At 35.7% G+C, this 21,282-nt stretch overlaps 1 protein-coding gene across 5 annotated transcripts in view; it reads left to right on the top strand.

Moving 5' to 3' along the window:
- Positions 1-21,282, top strand: part of USP25 (ubiquitin specific peptidase 25) — a 138,845-nt gene that overhangs the window by 66,440 nt on the left and 51,123 nt on the right. For 3 of the 5 annotated variants that reach the window (XM_070045422.1, XM_030877759.3, XM_030877762.3), the window contains 3 exons: positions 11,261-11,334; positions 15,393-15,541; positions 20,857-20,984. In XM_070045422.1, the coding sequence (XP_069901523.1) occupies positions 11,261-11,334; positions 15,393-15,541; positions 20,857-20,984 (351 nt within the window). Of the gene's footprint in view, positions 1-8,116; positions 8,136-11,260; positions 11,338-15,392; positions 15,542-20,856; positions 20,985-21,282 lie in introns of those variants that run through there. The other 2 variants (XM_030877761.2, XM_070045423.1) reach the window with 2 other exon arrangements.

Genomic DNA, 21,282 nt, shown 5'->3' with positions numbered 1-21,282 from the left:
CTGGTCTTACATTTAGGTCTTTAATCCATTTGGAGTTTATTTTTCTGTATGGTGTTAGCAGATGCTCTAATTTCATTCTTTTATATATAGCTGTGCAGTTTTCCCAGCACCACTTATTGAGGAGACTGTTTTTTCTCCATTGTATATTCTTGCCTCCTTTGTCATAGATTAATTGACTGTAGGTGCATGGTTTTATTTCTGGGCTTTCTATCCTGTTCCGTGTATCTGCAAGTCACTCTTTGTGCCATTACCATACTGTTTTCATTACTGTAGCTAAAGTCAGGGAGGCTGATTCCTCCAGCTCAGTTTTTCTTTCTCAAAATTGCTTTCGGTATTTGGGGTCTTTTGTTTCCATACAAGTTTTAAGATTTTTTTGTCCTAGATCGGCAAAAAATGCCATTTGTAATTTGGTAGGGATTACATTGAATCTGTAGATTACCTTGGGTAGTATAGTCATTTTGACATTGTTGATTCTTCCAATCCAAGAACATGATATATCTTTCCATCTATTTGTATCATTTATCTTCGATTTCTTTCATCAGCAGCTTATAGTTTTCAGAGTTCAGGTCTTTTGCCTCCTTAGGTAGGTTTATTCCTAGGTAATTTATTCTTTTTGATGCGATGGCAAATGGGATTGTTTCCTTAATTTCTCTTTCAGATCTTTTGTTATTAGTTTATAGAAATGCAGCAGATTTTTGTGTATTAATTTTGAATCCTGCAACTTTACCAGATTCATTGATGAGCTCTAGTAGTTTTCTGGTACCATCTTTAGGATCTTCTGTGTATAGTATCATGTCATCTGCAAACAGTGACAGTTTTACTTCTATTCCAATTTGGATTCCTTTTATTTCTTTTTCTTCTCTGATTACCATGGCTAGGGCTTCCAAAACTATGCAGAATAAAAGTGGCTAGAGTGGACATCCTAGTCTTATTCCTGATCTTAAAGGAAATGCTTTCAGTTTTTCACCATTGAGTATGATGTTAGCTGTGGGTTTTGTCATACATGGCCTTTATTATGTTGAGGTAGGTTCCCTCTATGCCCACTTTCTGGAGAGTGTTTATCATAAATGGGTGTTGAATTTTGATAAAAGTTTTTTCTGCATCTATTGAGATGATCGTATGGTTTTTAATCTTCAGTTTGTTAATGTGGTGTATCACACTGATTGATTTACAGAGATCGAAAAGTTCTTGCATCTCTGGGATAAATCCCACTTGATCAAGGTGTATAATCCTTTTAATGCGTTTTTGGATTCAGTTTGCTAGTAGTTTGTTGAGGATTTTTACATCATTCATTTTTACATCATGTTCATTAGTGATATCGGCCTTTAATTTTCTTTTTTTGTGGTATCTTTGGTATTACTATCAGGGTCATGGTGGCCTCATAGAATGAGTTTGGAGTGTTCCTCCTCTGCAATTTTTGAAATAGTTTCAGAAGGATACTTGTTAACTAGTCACTAAATGGTTGATAGAATTCACCTGTGAAGCCATCTGGTCCTGGGCTTTTGTTTGTTGGAAGCTTTTATGTCACAGTTTCAATTTTAGTGCTTGTGATTGGTCTGTTCCTATTTCCTATTTCTTCCTGGTTCAGTTTTGTGAGATTGTACCTTTCTAAGAATTTGTCCATTTCTTCTAAGTTGTCCATTTTATTGGTATATAATTGCTTATAGTAGTCTTCTATGCTCCTTTTTATTTCTGTGGTGTCAGTTGTAACTTCTTTTTTTTTTTTTTCTAATTTTATTGATTAGAGCCATGACCCTCTTTTTCTTCATGAGTCTGGCTAAAGGTTATCAATTTTGTTTGTCTTTTCCAAGAGCTAGGTTTTAGTTTCATTGATCTTTTTTTATTGTTTTTTTCATCTCTATTTAATTTATTTCTGTTCTAATCTTTATGATTTCTTTCCTTCTGCTAGCTTTGAGTTTTGTTTGTTGTTCTTTCTCTAGTTGCTTTAGGTGTAAGGTTAGGTTGTTTAATTGGGATGTTTCTTTTTTACTGAGGTAAGATTGTATTGCTATAAACTTCACTCTTAGAACTGCTTTTGCTGTGTACTGTAGGTTTCAGATCATCATGTTTTCATTTTCATTCACCTCTAGGTATTTTTTGATTTCCTCTTTGACTTCTTCAGTGATCCATTGGTTATTTAGTAGCATATGGTTTAGCCTCCACGTGTTGGTGTTTTTTTAGTTTTTTCTCGTATCTGTTGTCCGATCTCATAGTGTCGTGGTCGGAAAAGATGCTTGATACGATTTCAGTCTCAAATTTATAGAGGCTTGCTTTATGGCTCATGATGTGATCTGTGCTGGAGTGTGTTCCATGTTCACTTGAAAAGATTGTGTGTTCTGCTACTTTCAGATGGAATGCTCTATAAATATCAATTAAGTCTATGTGATTTAGTGTGTCATTTAAGGCCTGTGCTTCCTTATTGACTTTCTGCCTGGATGATCTGTCTGTTGATGTAAATGGGCTGTTAATGTTCTCCACTCTTATTGTTTTACTGTTGATTTCTCCTTTTATGGCTGTTAACATTTGCCTTCTATGTTGAGGTGCTCCTATGTTGGATGCATATGTATTTACAATTGTTTTCTCTTCTTGTATTTTTCCCTTGATTATTATGTAATGTCCTTCTTTGTCTCTTGTAACAGTCTTTATTTTAAAGTCTATTTTGTCTGATATGAATTTTGCGACTCCAGCTTTCTTTTGATTTCCATTTGTATGAAATACCTTTGTCCATCCCCTCACTTTCAGTCTGTATGTGTCCCTAGATCTGAAGTGGGTCTCTTGTAGACAGCATACATAAGGTTCTTGTTTTTGCTTTTGGTTGGAGCATTTAATCCATTTATGTTTAAGATCATTACTGATACATACTTACTGCCATTTTGTTAATTGTTTTGGGTTTGTTTTTGCAGGTCTTTTTTCTTCCCTTCCTATATTTTTCTCTTCTCTTGTGATTTGATGACTGTCTTTAGTGTTGTGTTTATATTGCTTTTTCTTTTTTGTGTGTGTATCTATTATAGATTTTTGGTTTGTGGTTACCGTGAAGTTTTGATATAGCAGTCCATATGTATATACAAGATTGTTTTAAGTTTCTGGTCTCTTAATTTCAAATGCATTTCCAGTATTCTATATTTGTACTCACCTCTTCTCACAGTTGCTGGTTTTGATACCATATTTATGTATGTATATTTTCCTGCCTTTACTGGTGAGCTTTCCCATTTGTAATTTTCTTGTTTCTAGTTGTGGCCTTTTCTTTTCTGCCTAGAGAAATCCCTTTAGCATTTGTTGTAAAGTAGGTTTGGTGTTGCTGAATTCTCTTAGCTTTTGCTGGTCTGTAAAGCTTTTGATTTCTCTTTTGAATCTGAACGAGAGCTTTGCTGGGTAGAGTATAAGAATATACTTGTAGGTTTTTTTCCCTTCATCACTTTAGATATATGTGTTAGTCCATTCTGGCCTGCAGAGTTTCTGCTAAAAAATCAACTGATAACCTTATAGGGATTCCCTTGTATGTTATTTGTTGCTTTTCCCTTGATACTTTTAATATTTTCTCTTGGTCTTTAACTTTTGTCAATTTGATTAATGTGTCTTGGTGTGTTCCTCCTTGGGTTTATCCTGTATGGCATTATCTGTGCTTCCTGGACTTGGGTGACTGTTTCCTTTCCCATGTTAGGTAAGTTTTCAGCTATTATCTTTTCAAATGTTTTCTCAGGCCCTTTCCTCTCCTTATGGGACCTCTATAATATGAATGTTCGTGCATTTAATGTTGTCCCAGAGATCTCTTAAACTGTCCTCATTTCTTTTATTCTTTTTTCATTATTCTGTTCCACAGCAGTGATTTTCACCATTCTGTCTTCCAGTTCACTTATCCATCCTTCTGCCTCATTTATTCTGCTATTGATTTATTCTAGTGTGTTTTTCATTGCAGATACTGTATTGTTGAACTCTGTTTGTTCTTTAAATCTTCTAGCTCCTTGTTAAACATTCCCTATATCTTCTTGGTCTGTGCCTCCATTCTTTTTCCAAGATCTTGGATCATCTTTACTATTACTCTGAATTCTTTTTCAGTTAGATTGCCTGTCTGCACTTCACTTAGTTGTTCTTCTGGGGTTTTATCTTGTTACCTCATCTGGAACATGTTCCTCTGCTGTCTCATTTTATCTAACTTTGTATTTGCAGTGTCACAGGCTGCAGGATTGTAGTTCCTCTTGCTTCTGGTGTCTGACCCCTGGTAGGTGAGGCTGGTCTAAGAGGCTTGTGCAGGCTTCCAGGTGGGAGGGACTGATACCTGCCCACTGGTGGGTGGAGCTGGGTCTTGTCTCTATGGTGAGCAGGGCTCTGTCAAGCAGTGTGTTCAGAAGCAGCTGTGGGCTCAGGAAAACTTAAAGCAGCCTGTCTGCTGATGGGTGGGACTGTGTTCCTACCCTGTTGGTGGTTTGGCCTGCGGCATCCCAGCACTGGAGCCTAAGGGCTCTTGGGTGGGACCAGGTCTTTGCATCAAAATGGTGGCCTCCAGGACAGCTCACGCCAATGAGTAGTACTCACCAGTACCTCTGCCACCAGTGTCCTTGTTCCTGCAGTGAGCCAGAGCCGCCCCCTGCCTCTCCCGGAGACCTTCCAAGACCAGCAGGTAGGTCCGTCCCAGGCTCCTGTGAAGTCACTGCTTTTTCCCCTGGGTCCCGGTGTGCACAAGACCTTGTGTTCACCCTCCAAGAGTGGCATTTCTGTTTCCCCTAGTCCTGTAGAGTTCCTGTGATCAAGCCCTGCTGGCCTTCAAAGCAAATGCTCTGGGAGCTCCTCCTCCTAATGCCAGATGCCCAGACTGGGTAGCCTGATGTGGGGCTCAGAACTCTCTTTCCTGTGGGAGAACCTCTGCAGTATAATTATTTTCTAGTTTGTGGGTTCCCCACCCAGCATGTATGGGATTTGATCACGAATACGCCCCTCCTACCTTCTCATTGTGGCTTCTTCCTTGTCTTTGGAACTAGAGTATCCTTTTTTGGTTGGTTTCAGTCATTTTTTGTCAATGGTTGTTCAGCAGGTAGTTGTGATTTTGGTGTTTGTGTGAGAGACGGCTAGCTCAGGTCCTTCTACTCGGCCATCTTGTCTGCTCCTAGATAGCTTAAAGAGCACTGACTTTGATGACGAAAACCAAGTCCTAGCCAATCTGCCAACTAGCTGTGTAAACTTAGACAAGTTGTGCCTTTCTGAGCAATAATTTTCTCATTCCGAGAAAGGAGTTGCACTTACATGTGCTTTCCCACCAGGCACTTAAAACCAAACTCACAGGCCCTGCGCCACCTCAGACCGGTTCCAGCTGGGTTACTAGGGGCAGCTTGATACTTTGGTTTTGCTCTTTTTTCTCAAGATTGTTTTGTGTATTCAGGGTCTTTTGTGTTTCCATACAAATTTTAGAATTATTTGTTCTAGTGTTGTGAAAACTGCCTTTGGTATTTTTATAGAGATACATTGAATCTGTAGATTGCTTTGGGTAGTATGATCATTTTAACAATACTAATTCTTTCAATCCATGAGCACCATATATATTTCCATTTGTTTATGTCTGCAGTTTCTTTCATCAGTTTCCTAGTTTTCTGAGTACAGGTCTTTTAGTTTCTTAGTTAGATGTATCTTTTCTTTTTCTATTTTAAAATTATGGCCAGGCTTATTGTCCAAAAAAGGCATAATAACGTAGTCTGCAATGAGATTGAATTAAAGTAAAAATATTCTAATTATATATTGTTAGCAACTAGGAGATGCTTCTAAAATTTTATATAGCCCTCCTCATTTGTTCTCAAATTCTCAGGGGAAAAATAAGTTTCCAAATTATATCTACTTGATCTTTTAAGGAAAAATCCAAACAAATTATACTTGAAAGTCAGATTCTTTTGCCCTTTCGTTGCAGTCTAACAAAAAAGAAATCATTTTTGACTTTCTGAGTTTGTTCAGCCTTTACACTACAGGCCTGAATTGAGTTGAATTCTGTGCCTGAATTGAGTTGAGGTTCTTCAGGTGAAGCCTGTATTCTCTTTCACTTGTATGTGTGTAGTTCTTTCAGTCCTTCAAATGTTGAATTTCATATACTCTAATTTTAGATTTTGAAGGATTATTAGGACACATGATTAACATTGATCTCTTACTTTTGAAATTTTGAAACAAAACACAACTTCAGCCCTTTAACTTTCAGTCCAGCTATAATATTCCTAGATCTTAGTACAATCCAGACTCAAGTTATTGTTGCTAAAGACTGTAGCAGAAAATCTGGATAATGTCATAAATGGAGGTAGTCATCATGGTTTTAGTTCTGCCAAGATGCCTGTCATTAAGGGCCAGTTGGTCTTAGACAACTACTTATAAACTTACGTTGGAAGAAATCTCTCGAGATTATGGTGCTAAATCTACAGTATCTGAGGGAAAAAATTCTACTGTTGGAAACTGTCTTGAGAATGTGGCATTGAACAAAGCCGCTTCCTTCTTGACATGTTTAGAAGTTTATGATGCTAACAGCTCTGGTCAGGTGCCCTTCTTTTCTGTCCACCAAAACTCTTAAGTTACATTTTTCTTAACGAGCTTCAGTTTTCTGGCCCTCAGTGCTGCATTGAATGTAAGCTCTTTCTAATAACATATTTCTGTGCCCAGTGGTTGTTGCCATTGCATTGGTATGGGATTGTTTAGGCCTGTAAAACATGCTTTCTAGGTAGTTTCTTTCTTCTCTTCATGTTAGCTTCATTTGTAAATCTCCCTATCAGATTGCTGAACTGACTCTGCTGTTGATGCTTCTGAAACCTGAGTTCCAGCATCCAGTGAAGATCATCATCTCTATGATATGCTCTTTCCTCAGCTTTTGAAAGTTCTAGGACTTGACTCTATTTCTTTCTGCTACTTTTTTTTTTCTGGGCGGGATAGCCCTTTAAGGTTCAGTTACATAGACGTTTTTTTCATTCTTCTTTAAGGAAGGCTTGGCTGAATTTTTAATAGTTTAACCTGCTTCTTAGCTTCTACCTCATTCAGGACCAGCTGTGTTTGGTGGACGAGTATCTTCTCTTTTTCTTCTTTTGACTTTGTATTCTGACCTATAAATTTGTTTTTGTCTAACATGTTCCTCTGTATTTTCTTGATAGGGCCCTCATAATGAGAGCTAGTGAAATATGAGTTAGGAGTATGCCCAAGTAATTTATTGTTCAAACATGCATTGTCCACCTTCACCTCTTTTGTGTTGCAGAATTCCACCAGGGTTCTGTCCTGTCAGACCAGCAGACAGCCCATGTGTGGACTTGATCTATGATTGTCCACCCTGGCTCCTCTTTAGTAAAACTCACGTTCCTTGTACTTTTCCTTAGAGTTCCAACCCCCAAAATTTATTGAGCTTGTTTCCTCAGAATGTGAACAATATCTATATCCTCATCAATGATTACTGAGTCTCTTTGAAGTTCTCTCAGTAATTCTTTGAATGTTTTACCCTGAAATCCCTAGTTCCTCCTCAAATCTATCCAGATTTTCTATAAGCAGCTCATATAGTAACCTATCTGCAACACAACTCCCTGATTACTTTTTATCTCTAGCCTTAGAAGACTGCCACTTGACTCTTGCCTGAATCCTGGTTATTTCTGAAAGGATCATTCTTTTCTGATTTTGGAGATCTTTCCTTATTACTCATTTACTTTTGAAAAATTTCTTTGGGTCCCAGTGTCAACTTTTCTGATCTAGTAACTAACAAGTTCTCTCCCCGTTTCCTAAAACTGTTTTAAAAGAAGCTAGAACTTTCCCATTTCATCTAAAATTGTCTTATTTGAAATATGTCCTTCTCCTCATTCATTTCTCAGTAGTTTTGTTTTTTCTTTACTGTTTATGGAGCTAAAATTTTTTTTTTTTTTTTTTTTTTTTTTGCGGTACGTGGGCCTCTCACCGTTGTGGCCTCTCCCGCCGCGGAGCACAGGCCCCGGACGCACATGCTCAGCGGCCATGGCTCACGGGCCCAGCCGCTCCGTGGCATGTGGGATCCTCCCGGACCGGGGCACGAACCCATGTCCCCTGCATCGGCAGGCGGACTCTCAACCACTGCGCCACCAGGGAAGCCCCAAGCTAAAACTTTTTGAACCACTATGCTCTGCCTATCTAGAACAGAGCTTTCCAGTTGTTGTGCCATGGTAAGCCAGATTATAGGTATGTGGAGGTATTGATCCTGTTTCTGTGATCATGAGAAAACATGTGGTTTTATTCCAGAGTTCTCTGCATATATTATCTGTGTGCCAGTGACATTAAAAAGATTGGGAAGCACTGAGTAGGTTACTCTATCAGTTGCCCTAGATCTCTGAACTCTTTCTGTGTTGACCTAATTCCCAAGGCTAAAGTGTCCCTGATACAGGTTTTCTTTAGTGATTTCTTTTGCCCTTTGCTATTTGTGTCAATCTAGCTTTTCTTCATGCAGGTGGTGGGTATATCATTTTTGTTATATCAATAGAAGTCTCACGTCTTTTAAATTGCTCTTCACTTGGGTTCCTTACATTTCTGTTGATAACCACAGTGTTAGTCCCTGATGTTCAAAGCTTAAATGCACAGTAAAGAGTAGGACCTCTGAGAGGTTGCAAAGAAGGACAGGGTAAACAATTTCTAGAAGATTGGTCTGTCTGACTCCTTAGGGAAGGTCAGTGTGCATACCACAAGTCAGTGGAGAGCAGACCAAAATTCAGATACGAAGATTTGGAAAGAGAATTCAGAATTAGTCGAGCAGCTCTTACCCAGTTTCTTTGGCCAAAGTCACCAACCTGGTATGTCACTGCTCTTTCTATGCAGTATGTATGTGACAGTAAGGAGAGAAACCAGGAATGTTGCTTTTCTACATGGAAATATGACCTGTGGAAATGGATATACTAATATTTATGTCTAAAGATTCATAGACATTTACATTAAGAGAGACAATCTTTGGATTCTTCCTCTCCCCCATATCAGTCTCAAGTCACAGTGTAAAAAATAAGGTGTGAAATAAACTGTTTTCATAGAGTTAAAATGCCCAGAGATTAAGTATGCATAGTGGGAGGATTCATAGGTTTTAGAGGCAGACTTGAGTTTGCTTTTCAGTTTGAGCACTTACTAGTTGTGTGAATTTGGGCAAGTGACTTAGCGTAGTCTACAGTTTTATTACCAGTGCAATAGAGGTAAGAGTGCCACCTGCTGCCATTTAGGGTGGGCTAGATAATCCTGTGGCAACATCCCCCAAACTTCAGAGGTTTATGTCATAGCCTTAGCTATGCCCAATGAGTGTGAGCAACGGGCTCTGCACATCCATTGACAGGGCCTTACACTGACAGAGGCTTCATCTCATCACAGGATTCTGGGATCACCACATCAGTGGAAAGTATATTGGCTCTCAAAGTTACAGCCCAGAAATGGCACACATTACTTCCACTCACATTTTGTTGTGCAGAGCAAGTCATGTGGTTTACTTAACTTCAAAGTTAATGGGAACACCTCATACCCATTAGGATGGCTGCTATCAAAAAACAAAAACCAAAAAAACCCTCACCAAACCAAAACCAAAACAAAACAGAAAATAACATGTGTTGATGAAGATGTGAAAAAATTGAAACTTTTGTGCACTGTTGATGGGAATGTAAAACGGTGCAGCTGCTGTGGAAAACATGGTGGTTCCTCAAAAAATTAATACTAATATAATTATTTGATGGAGGGAATCCTTTCACAGTGTATACATATGTCAGATCTTCACATTGTACTTTAAATACCTTAGAGTTTTGTTGGTCAATTGTATCTATAAAGATGAAAAAAACAAGAATTAACCACATGATCCAGCAATTCTACTGCTGAATTTATATCCCAAAGAATTGATAGCAGGGTGAAAGCAACTGATGTGTCCATGGATGAATGGAAATACAAATGTGTTATACACATACAATGGAATATCCTTAACAAGTAAGGAAACTCTGATACATCCTACAACATGGATGAACCTTGAAGACATGATGCTAAGTGAAATTAGCCAGTCACAAAAAGACAAACACTGTATGTCACTTATATGATGTGTCAATAGTTGTCAAACTCAAAGAAACAGAAAGTTAGGATGGTGGTTGCCAGGGCCTGGTGGGAGGGAGGAATGTGGAGTTGTTTAATCAGTTTCTCAAGATGAAAAATAGTTCTGGAAGTTGGTTGTACAACAGTGTGAATATACTTAACACTGCCAAACTGTAAACTTAAAAATGGTTAAGATGGTAAATTTTATATTGTGTGTATTTTATCACAGTTCAGATTTTTTTCAAATTTCAATAAAAAGTAAATGGGAAAGTGCTTCTTACTATGTACCTAAAAGTAGAGGGACAGAAATCTCTTTGAATAGCACTGATGACCACCACACTACCTCATAGGATTGTTCCAGAGATTAAGTGAAGTACTTGCCACCAATTATTTTATGGTTTAAATGAGGGTGAATGTAACACATATATCAAGAGACAGATAGTGTCCTTCTCTCTTTTTTAAAATAAATCAGTTTTACTAATTTAAACACAAAATTTATGAAGAAAAAGTCTCTCTGCAGTTGTGGACACAACATACTTTTATATAGCAAGGCCAAAATAAACTTTGTGTTTTTAGACCACACGGTACAAAGCGTTAAAAAAAAGTTTAAAATTGTCAGTTTCTATTTGCTTCAAGCAAAAAAGAAAAACAACAAATTTATATGTTAAAGAATTTGGAAAATTCACAGATGACTAATTTTACCAGCAACATGAAACTTTATGGAGTTTCTCTTTAGCTACCTGGGTTGAAGCTGGTGTTTTTCTCCTTCACTGCTGATGGCTATTGTTCATTCTTCTGGGTAAATGTGGGAAATGACTTATTGAAATTTTATAGAAATTTATTTTGATTAAAAGTGGCTTTCCCTCCTTCCCAGCAAGTCCAGATAAGCATGTATTGTACAGACTAAAAGTTCAAGGTCGAAATGATAATGGAAGGATCAGGCACTTCCTGAATACAGACTCTACTTAGGTCTTCTTATAAGAGGTCCCACATAGTAATTCATTTTAACCCTTACAACAACCTTGTGAGTTCCATTACTATTACTATCCTCAGTTGACAGGTGAAGAAACGGAAAATAAATTTAAGTACCTTGGCCCAACACTAAGTCGCAGCGCCAAACACATGATAACCACATAAATGTTATTGTCTTGGCATATATTATTGTTCTTTTAATGTTTTCTCTATTATTTACAGTTCTAAAAATTAAGAATTATAACCACATTTATATTTTTAATGTGATTTTTAGGGATGAAGAGAAGCCAAAGAACCCCATGGTAGAGTTGTTCTATGGAAGATTCCTAGCCGTGGGAGTGCTTGAAGGTATAGTTACACATGTTTACTTTTTTATTACAATTGAGATATTATTAGCTTTTAGCTCCTTTGTCATGATAGTGACTTTATTTGTGGAATGGTTTTTAATTTTAATTTGACTTTCTCTGTCTAGTAGTTTCTGCTGCATTGCTACTGCTAATCATTTATATAAAAAGCAAAGAATTGAGTGCCTGTAAAGGAAAGTACAGAGTATATTGTCATATGCTACTTGGTACTTAGTTAATGTTGTCCTGATGTTCTTTGCCTGGGACAGGTTCTGTGATACTGTGAATTGTTAGGATACAGGGATTAATGGGGCAATTGGTGGATCTTTTAAAAATAATATTGGAGTTTAATACTGGGCTTGGTATGATGTATGATGGTCACTGTTTTTGAGGGTTTCAAGTCTATGCATGTTGAAAGCTGTACTTAGCAATTTAGCATAGTCAGGGTATTGCAGGGTTTCCATTTTGGGGGTGATTATAAAATTCTTCAGAATATAGTTTTCAAGAAAGAGTTGTACTCTGTCTACTGAAAAATCAGTTGAGTGATACTATTCCTGTTATGTAAAATCCAGGCCTCACCAGTTACTCTTTGGTTTTCCTAACAAGGGCAGGGAACTGACTCATAATATATACTTCAAGTAATAATATTACTAAGTCCCAAAGCATACATTTTTGAAAAATTGTTATTCCCAAATGACCCTATACATCAACTTTTGAAAGTTCACCCAAATCACCCAGAGTATAAAATTTGGGAAATTAATTTTTCTTCAGGATCTTAAGTGATGGAGTCCCATGAAGTTTTGTTTGAATGTAGTTTTATATTTGAGATTTGGAAAAAGGGAGACACTAACTCAGGATTTAATCAGACATCCTAAAGGTTATATTGAGGTGTTAGTACATTTTGTTTGCCTCAAATGCTAAATATTCATTATATAAATAGTGGAATATTTTATATAGTGCATTGTATTCCAATTTGGGATGTCCACACTATCATACCAGTTTTTATCTGAAGTAGAACACTGTATATAGCAGAAGAGGAGCTCTAATCAGGTTGTGACTGGGCACTATTTGTAATACTTCTCATGAGCACTTCTACCTATATTATCTGGATTCTTAAAAGTGATTATTAAAATTTCTCAGTCAGTGAAGTCTTTGTACTTGGTTTTGGTGAGTTGTTTAAAGGCTACTGTGCTGCATAAATGTGCTTTTAATACATTTCCAAGTGAACTATGTGTTTGCTTTGTTAACAATTTATTTTAGAACACTTTATTATTTTTACATATATCTTCTTAATGCCTTTTTTTAGACTAGTGACTCTCAATTAGGGGTGATTTTCAGTTTGTTTACTAAAGTACTCTATTGCAAAACTTCTTCAACTCTTCTAGAATTTCTAGGCCATTGACCCCTCCATTCTGTTCTTCTCAGTCTTTGCTTTACTTCCTTCCTTGTCCATTATGATCATCCTTATACATTTCTAAAACTCTTTCCCCTCATTCCCTTCTGGCACCACCTCTCTGGCTAGTCTCTGACCCTCATGGAACTATTATTCCTCTTCTCTCTGCATGTACTGAGAAGCTGACCATTGCTAGGAGAAAGTCACGCAAATGAGCTAACTGTAATGGATCATAAAGTTGTAGTGACTCTAAGCTTTACTCGTCCCAAGCCTGTAATCCTACCTGGCAGTCATCTTTGTTTTGTTTAATCACTGTCTTCTTTCCCATTTTCTGCAATAACTATTTCCAGTTTTTCTACCTCTAATCTAATTTCTTTGTGTCTTCATTTTCTGAGAAAGATCTTAATTCAAATTTCATGGATTTACCATGAAGTTAATGAAGCCTAACTATGGGTCCTCGCTAAGGCTCTGAATCTAATTTTTTACTTATAACTTTTTTATCATAGTTCTTAAAAGTGAGTTCCTCATATATGTGAGCTTCAGGCTTCCCAACTTGGATCCATTCCAACCTCTACCACATTCTTTTATTTGTCCCTCCAGGTAATAGAGGAATTATTTAGTCTAATATCAATGGCTATTCATTACATGTGCTCAGAATCTCATCCTTTCATGTTTTCACTCAGGCCTTATTCTGTCCATTATCTTGCTTTTTTTCTGTATCTTTAGCTTCTTCCTTTCACTGTGTCTTTCTCGTCAATATTTAGACATGCTCTGGTGTTTCACATCTTTAAAATTAAAAAAAAATCTCCCTTCACATGCTCTTTTTCAGTCAGTCTTATTCAGAAATAAGCTCCTTTAAAGTGAGGAGTTTGTTTTCACCTGCTATCTCTCCAATTATTCTACCTGTCCCACTTTCATTTTCTGTCCCCAGACCTCTTCTCAAAGGGACTTTTTAAGGTTATTGATTTCTTACATGTGTGTTAGTCCATCGAATCCCTCTCAGTTCTTATTGAATTCTTATCAACTATTAATGCTGTTGACTCCACTCTCTCCTTCTCCCCCTTTTCCCCACTCTTTCCTTAAAAACACTTCTCTGGCTTCTATCACACCATATTATCTTGGCTTTCTCATGCCTCTGTGGGTACTTCTTATGAGTTATATTTATAGTTCTTCCTGTATCTAAAGGTAGGAGATCCTTGGGAATCAGCTTAGGTCCTCTTCCTCTTCCTGTCAGATAATTCCTTGGGCAGTCTCATTCACTTCCTTGATTTCCTGCTATCAATAAGCTAGCAGTTCTCCAATTTATAGCTTCACACCAGTCTTAGTTACAGACTTATGTATGTCCACCTCTTTTCAACTTGAAATCTTATGGGCCATTCGAAACCAATGATTTTCCCTGCTGCCTTAAAACAAAAGTAAAAAAAAAAAAAATCCTCTACTCTTCCTTCACTGGTGCCCCTTTCAGTACATAAAAATCAATTCAGTTGTTCATGCTAAAAATCTGAGTATCATTCTTGATACCTTGCTTTCTCTTCTGTTCCCCATCCTGCCTATGAGCCATTCAGTCAAGTCCTATCGGTGCTCCCTTTTGTGTATATTTATAAATGTGTGTATGTCATTTCATCTGTTTTTATACACTTTTACTAACACCCTATTCAATGCTACCTTTATTTTTAGATAGATTCTATAATAGTCTCCTGACAGTCTATCACTCACTTAACACAGAAACCATAAGGATGTTTCAGAGATATAAATCTGAGCCTCTTATTCCTAGATTTAATTATTCAGTAACTTTCCATTATATTCAGAATATACTGGAAAAAAATTCTCAACAAGGGCTACTAGACTTCGTTAAGAATTTGATTTTGATCCCTCACCTAACTCTTCATTGTCATCTCCGTCTTGCTCCCTTAAGCTATACTTTCCTTCCCTTAATTCGTTAAAACATGCCAAGTTCTTTGCAGCCTGAAAGTCTTTGCGTGTGCTGTTGCTTGGCCAAGAATACTCTGGCTCCCCGACGTTCTGGCGTGGCCAACTCCCATTCACCTTTACAGTCTCAGCATAAATGTCATTTTGCTATGGAAGTTTTCCCTGCTTCACCCTCCAGCCCTAAAGACTAGGTTTGTTCCCCGTTTTTATACCTTCTCACAGCACTCTGTCTCACCACCCCTTTTATAATATCTGTAATTATAAACAATTGTTTGTTCATAATTATATATACAATTAATGTGTATAATGTCTTTTTCCAGAAGAGGATAGGAGTTTCCTCGGCTCAGAGACCATATCTCTTTTGTGCACTGCTATATATATTCTCAATGTTAGCACACTCTCTTACCCTTAGAAGGTACTTTTTTAAAGAATAAACATATATATATACATATATATATGTATATATATGTATGTTTATATACATATATACATAATATGTACTTACATATGCATGTATATAATTACATACACACATAGGGGTGTGTAATATCTATAGCATAGCTGGATGTGAATATACATATGTACAGGTACAAACCAATAGGAAAATTATACCAACTACTACTATCTGGAGCATAAACAGTTATAGTTTTCAGGTTCAGGAGATAATTACTGTATACATCTATTTACTTTTAGTAGCTAAAAGGCCATATTGAGGAATATTAATTTCCCCCCTCTTATAGGTAAAAAATTTGAAAATACTGAAATGTTTGGTCAGTACCCACTTCAGGTCAATGGATTCAAAGATCTACATGAGTGCCTAGAAGCTGCCATGATTGAAGGAGAAATTGAGTCTTTACATTCGGAAAATTCAGGAAAGTCCGGCCAAGAGGTGAGTTTAGCATCTTTATTCCCCTTTCCTTCAGGTCTTTCTTAAAATGTTGTGAAGTGCAATTTAAAGCTCTAAGGATATAGCTACTAATAATTGAGAGAATACTCAGAAAATGTATTTGGATTTAATTATGATAATTTATGCATATTTGGGAAACCTGCAGAGTCAATATACTCTATAATCTAAGTTAAATTTTCATTTAAAATTTTTCTCAAAATTTGATGTTAAAATCCTCCTTTAGGACACTGTTCAGTCTTTTAAGACTTTTCAGTCATGGTGCTGGCCATTACAGCATGCTAGTCCTGGAAGTAAGGAAGAAAAACACTGATGTTAGAGTGGAATTTTATATAGACATATGTTACTTACCTCAAATATTGTTGGAATATGTCCACACCCAAGTAGGCAACACCACACTCCTTTTCTTGTAAAATTACTGTGTGATTGCCTGAAGAGCAGATGAAAAAACTTGCTTTCTCAAGAAAGAAAGAATTAATATATTACAAACCTATTTATCTGTCTCCACTGGTCTCTGTCTAATAACCTATCTCCATCTCTCAATTCATCTCTCTAGCTCCATCTGTATATCCTTCCATCCATATATTCTTCTAGAATAATAGAGTAAACGATAAAGGACAGATTATGTGCGCCAAAATCAGTCATCATTAAGCAATTGCTGATAGCTGTCTAGATGTAAACTCCGTGCATGAGGGTGGGGGTCTTCATCTGTGCCATTCACTACTGTATCCGTAGGGCAGTGTGGTGACTGCAGATAAAATTACATAATACATATTGACTGACTGAATGAAATGTCTCAGTCATATTAAAAAAGTTGCCAAGGTCTTTATTCTGAATAGGTACTTAATAAATATTAAGTGATGGCATCTCTGTTTATCTAAAAAGGGACTAGGTTCTTGTATTTTTCAGAATAAATTGCTTTTATTTGAGTTGTATGCTTTTTTAAAAAGATATAATTCTATCGCCATCCTCATTTCCTTTTCTTCCCTCACTCAAACAAAAAAGGAAATAAATAATATTTACTATGTTTTGGCTGTTTTTTTGAGAGAGAGAAAATATTTGAAATAGTTTTTCTCTCTACATCATAGAGCATCTATTTCAGTGATTCTCAACAGATATCTACACCTCACTTCAAAGCTATCGAAATCAGAATCTAGGGTAGGGGTATGGTATATGGCCACCAGAGCTCCACAGATGACTCTGATATAGACCTTTAATTAAGAATACTTAAATTAAGCATATCTATTTTATTGATTGGGAAACAAATCTGTAAAGATTGGAACTTTCCAAGGATCCCAAAATGGAACAGGTTTGCAGAGCCCCATGAAGTGCAATCTGTTTCCTATTAAACAAAAGAATGATGGGTTTGGGCAGGGAAAAAAGGGATGGCATTTTCCTCACATTGTCAAAGTAGCTTATAAATGAAACACACTATGGTTTATTGGTAAATAATTTAATAATTGGTAAATAATCTTTCTCACATATTCCTAGCTTTTAAAAATGTTTTTCTTACATTGACTCTGATTGTCATTATTTATTTTTTAAAAAATCTAGTTTGTCCTCTGTCTTTGGCTTCATACTCTGAATGCCCTATACCACAATATATAATTTCTGCCTAGGTTTTCCCATCTAACCTAAGATAGACAGTGGTTTGTTGTCATCTCTGAATTCAGTTTCTAAGCAGTCTCAATAACAGCAAATTTGATTACCTGTGATTCCTAGTACCAGTTGCCTAGATTTGCTGAACACAGTAGTTTCAATAATAATTCAGCCTGGTTTAAGTGACTCTCACCGACTAGAGCAGAATATCTTAAAAGTGTTTAGTAGCACCCTTAAATTATAGTCTTATTATGTGCTTCAGAAAAGCTATTTTGTTTCTCTATAAAGACCAATGAGTAGCATTTTAGGCTTGTTTCTAAACAAAATTGGCATAATCCCCGATGTTAATACCTTTTATCTCTTACACTATTATTTAATAAAAATTATTGATTTTACTTTGATACAGAAAACATCTGTTTTTTTTTTTTTTTTTCTGAAATAGCTGGGGCCAACTAATATAGGAAGATCTCTAGTCTCTAGAATTGCTTATGTTAAAACATCCAGTGGGCTGTAAGAGTTTACATTTCTGTAATGACTACCAAGAGGCAACTGAATAAATTAAAAATGATTATATGTAAGATATTTTTCTAAATCATAAATTTTAATTAAATGGTGTGCCAATTGTAAATGAGTTATACTCTCCAAGAAACCTGGAGCTATTTTTTGATTGCCTGTTGGAGAGAAAGAATTTCAAAGAGTAAACACCTCACTACTGGTGTGGGTATTCACTACTAATAGTATGATGTACATCCTTTTAGACGATTGCTATGCACATATAAATATTGTATTTGTCTGTTCATACTGTCCTGAGACTTGCATTTTTTTACTTAGCAGTATATTGTGAGCATCCTTCCATGTCAGTATATAGCTTTACATCATTCTATTTAGAACCTGCATAGTATCACTGTAGCCCGTATTTATAAAATTAAATTGTTGTAATTCTTCTGTGAGACAGTAGTTGGACAAAGAATTATTTCAAAGAATGTCTTCCTGTAAATACCCTTGAGCACTTAGGAATGAAGGATAGTTAGAAGTGGAATCTTTAGGTCACAGGGCATACTCATTTAAAAATGTAAGTACTGCCAAATTTCCCTTCACAAAGTTGTACCAAGTTATAATCAAAGTGCTGAGAGAAATTTTACAGAGCTTTAATTAAAAAACTAAGTTATAGAAATAATACCTATGTGTACTATATTAGATATATGGAGATATTATATAGGAAATATATAGGGCAAAGGAGTGAAGGCAATTAAATGACTGAAACTAATTTTTGAATTGGAATTGCAAGTTTTCTCTTCTCGTGCTTAGTTTATATCCTAGCTTTGTTTGGTGTTCTGTGGGGAATTTGCAATGATAGGTCTGTTTTTTCTTGTTCCTCCCCCCCACCCCCCATATTCATGTAATCTTCCAAAAGCAAGGTAGTTAAAACATATTAATAGAAAAATCAGCTATTTACTCATAAAAATGGCCACATTCTCTCTAGAAAATATTTTAACAGGTCAGATTTATATTTACAGTAAATTCAGGAGTACTGCTGTTGCCATTGCTGATTGTCTAAGTTCTTTTTTCATTAACTGCAGAAATCTATTACCCCTGTCAGTTCATTTTATAATGTAGTAATAATAATAGTAATCAAATGATATGTGTTTTGAGATATGGAGAATATAAGCGTCATTTTTACCTTTAATGACCTGTGTCTCACAGCATGGCCTACTGGTTAGATTAGGGATAAAGTATAGAGTTTTACTGAATGGAAAAATATTTTGAAAGAAAAAAGTCTCATTGGTTTATATTATTTGAAATTCTACTTATGTACTGCTGTACTTATGATCTAAAAATCACAGAGCTAGACATACCCATAGTATTTTTGTAAATGAATTTAGGGAATGGTGTGGCTATCTCTCGTCCTGATCAGCATGATAATGAAAAAGTGAAATCCTTCCACTCCTGTAGTAGGAAAGAACTGTCACTGCTGTTGGAGGAAACAGATCCATACAGAGACATATTACATAATATATTATGAACATTCTTTCATAAGATATGGAACCTATTTCCTGGACTATTTATGGTTTACAGAGAAGCATACCACCAATTTGGGTCATTTCATTTCTGCTGGCCATTGTAGGTTCCCGTGAATTAAAGTATGTTAACTATTTAAAGTTAATACTTAGATTTAATTTTAAATAGTAACATTTAAAGCATTGCAAAAAAATGAAGGTAATAGTACTTGAAATCTACTTGTTTGAGTATTATAGAATGGAATAGAGAATATCATCCTAAGGCATCAGACGTTTTCCTTGTGATATGTGTGGGGTATATTTTAATTCTTAATAGTAATTTTAGGTGTGGATTAAAGCTTAACTAAAAAAAATTCTTTCCAGTGCCATGGGAGAACAAAGCAAATAAGCAAACTTTGCTCAAGAAATTTTAAAACTTAAGAGATGTTTCTAATATTAGATCTTCCATAACTTTCCCTAGTCAGTTTCAGGTAATATCCATAAAGCAAATTCCTTGAACTTCAACTTTTAGTAAAAGGTAAACCAAATCCAACTCAGGAAATCTCAATTCAGGTAATCATTAGCATTTTGGGAGGGAGAAATAGTTTTTAATAACCATTTATTTTTATTGATTTTATTTACAGAAAAGTAGCAACTTTCAAGATCATATTCAGTTTGCCACATGTGCAGTTTCTGCTTTTCTTTTTCTTGAATGTTTGAATTTAAATTAGGATACTCTTAGCTTATTGACATTTATGTGGTGACATTTTGTGGCACTTGAAAATACCATACACAATATAGTATGCAAGTTTCTTTTTACAGAAGTACATTGCATGGCTTAAAATAAGCACTTCAGAAATACTTGTTACATTAATTTATACTTCTGTATTTGTTAATTCACAAGTTTTTTCCTTTTTCTTTCTCTTTAAATAAATAAGGTTTATGTAAAGCTTGAATCTGTTTATTGAAATAATTTTGAAGTTTTGTTGCATTTCACGCTTAACTGAACAGTTGCCAAAGTGTGTGGAGGAAGTGCCTCATAGCAGTGAGGCATTCAATTCTTTAAGCACTAGTCATTTTTTAAAATATTAAATGTAGTTATCATCAGTATAAACTCTGTTTCCTAGTGATAAATCTTTTTCTCAAATTTGTCAAAATTCCAGTGGGAACATTAAATTTAAAACAGGAAAGTATCAGTTTCTAGTTTTAGCATGAGAATTGTGATCATTTATGCTATAAAATTTTTTTTTCTTTAGTGTACTACCTCTTACATGTTACTTTGTCACAGGTTTTTGACCGTGTGGTTGATTGTATTAAGTATATGTGCCATTCCTGGTAGTAATTGTGACATAATATTGAAGAAGCCAGAAAACTTGAGATACTAAGCCATACTTTTATTCAGTGTCTTTCTCTTTGGGTTAGAAACTCTAATGTAAAGAATTAATCATTGAAGAAGGAGAGTCATTAGAAGGTTTTTCTCTTTCCTGGTTGTGTGTTACCCCATTGGAATTTTCAAAAGGTGTGAAAAACTTTTAGGAGGAAGTTGAGTTTTAACTAAATTGCATACCCAATCAATTATTTGTCATGTTAGCATTATTATGATGCATATAAAAATGCCACTGCTAACTAACATCCTGTGCCTAAAATTGCAATGGAGAAAACAGAAAGGTGATATTAAGGGGTTTTGTTACTGTTTTCTTTCAGCATTGGTTTACTGAACTACCACCTGTGTTAACGTTTGAATTGTCAAGATTTGAATTTAATCAGGCATTGGGAAGACCAGAAAAAATTCACAACAAATTGGAATTTCCTCAAGTTTTATATCTGGACAGGTATGGTTTGGTATACAGCATGACTTAGTTTTGAAACAGTTCAGTATCCAGTGAAGACTTATTGTGCTTAGAGAAAATTTTACTTAATTTCCTTAAAATAATTTTTACTTTTTGTGTAACGTATCTAATACTATTTGTCAAGGAAAATGGAGTTCCCTTTTTATTTAGAAAAGGATAGTTACTGGGAATAATGTTATAAGGAAAAATACTAATTTGTATTGTCTGTATGATGTTTTATTATAAAATTTTGGATGAGTTGATCTTCTGTGGTGATGGCTAGACTTAATATTGTGTCTAC

Source organism: Globicephala melas, chromosome 4, assembly GCF_963455315.2.
Source record: "Globicephala melas chromosome 4, mGloMel1.2, whole genome shotgun sequence".
Lineage (NCBI taxonomy): Eukaryota > Metazoa > Chordata > Mammalia > Artiodactyla > Delphinidae > Globicephala > Globicephala melas.
This window is presented reverse-complemented; position numbering and strand designations above follow the sequence as displayed.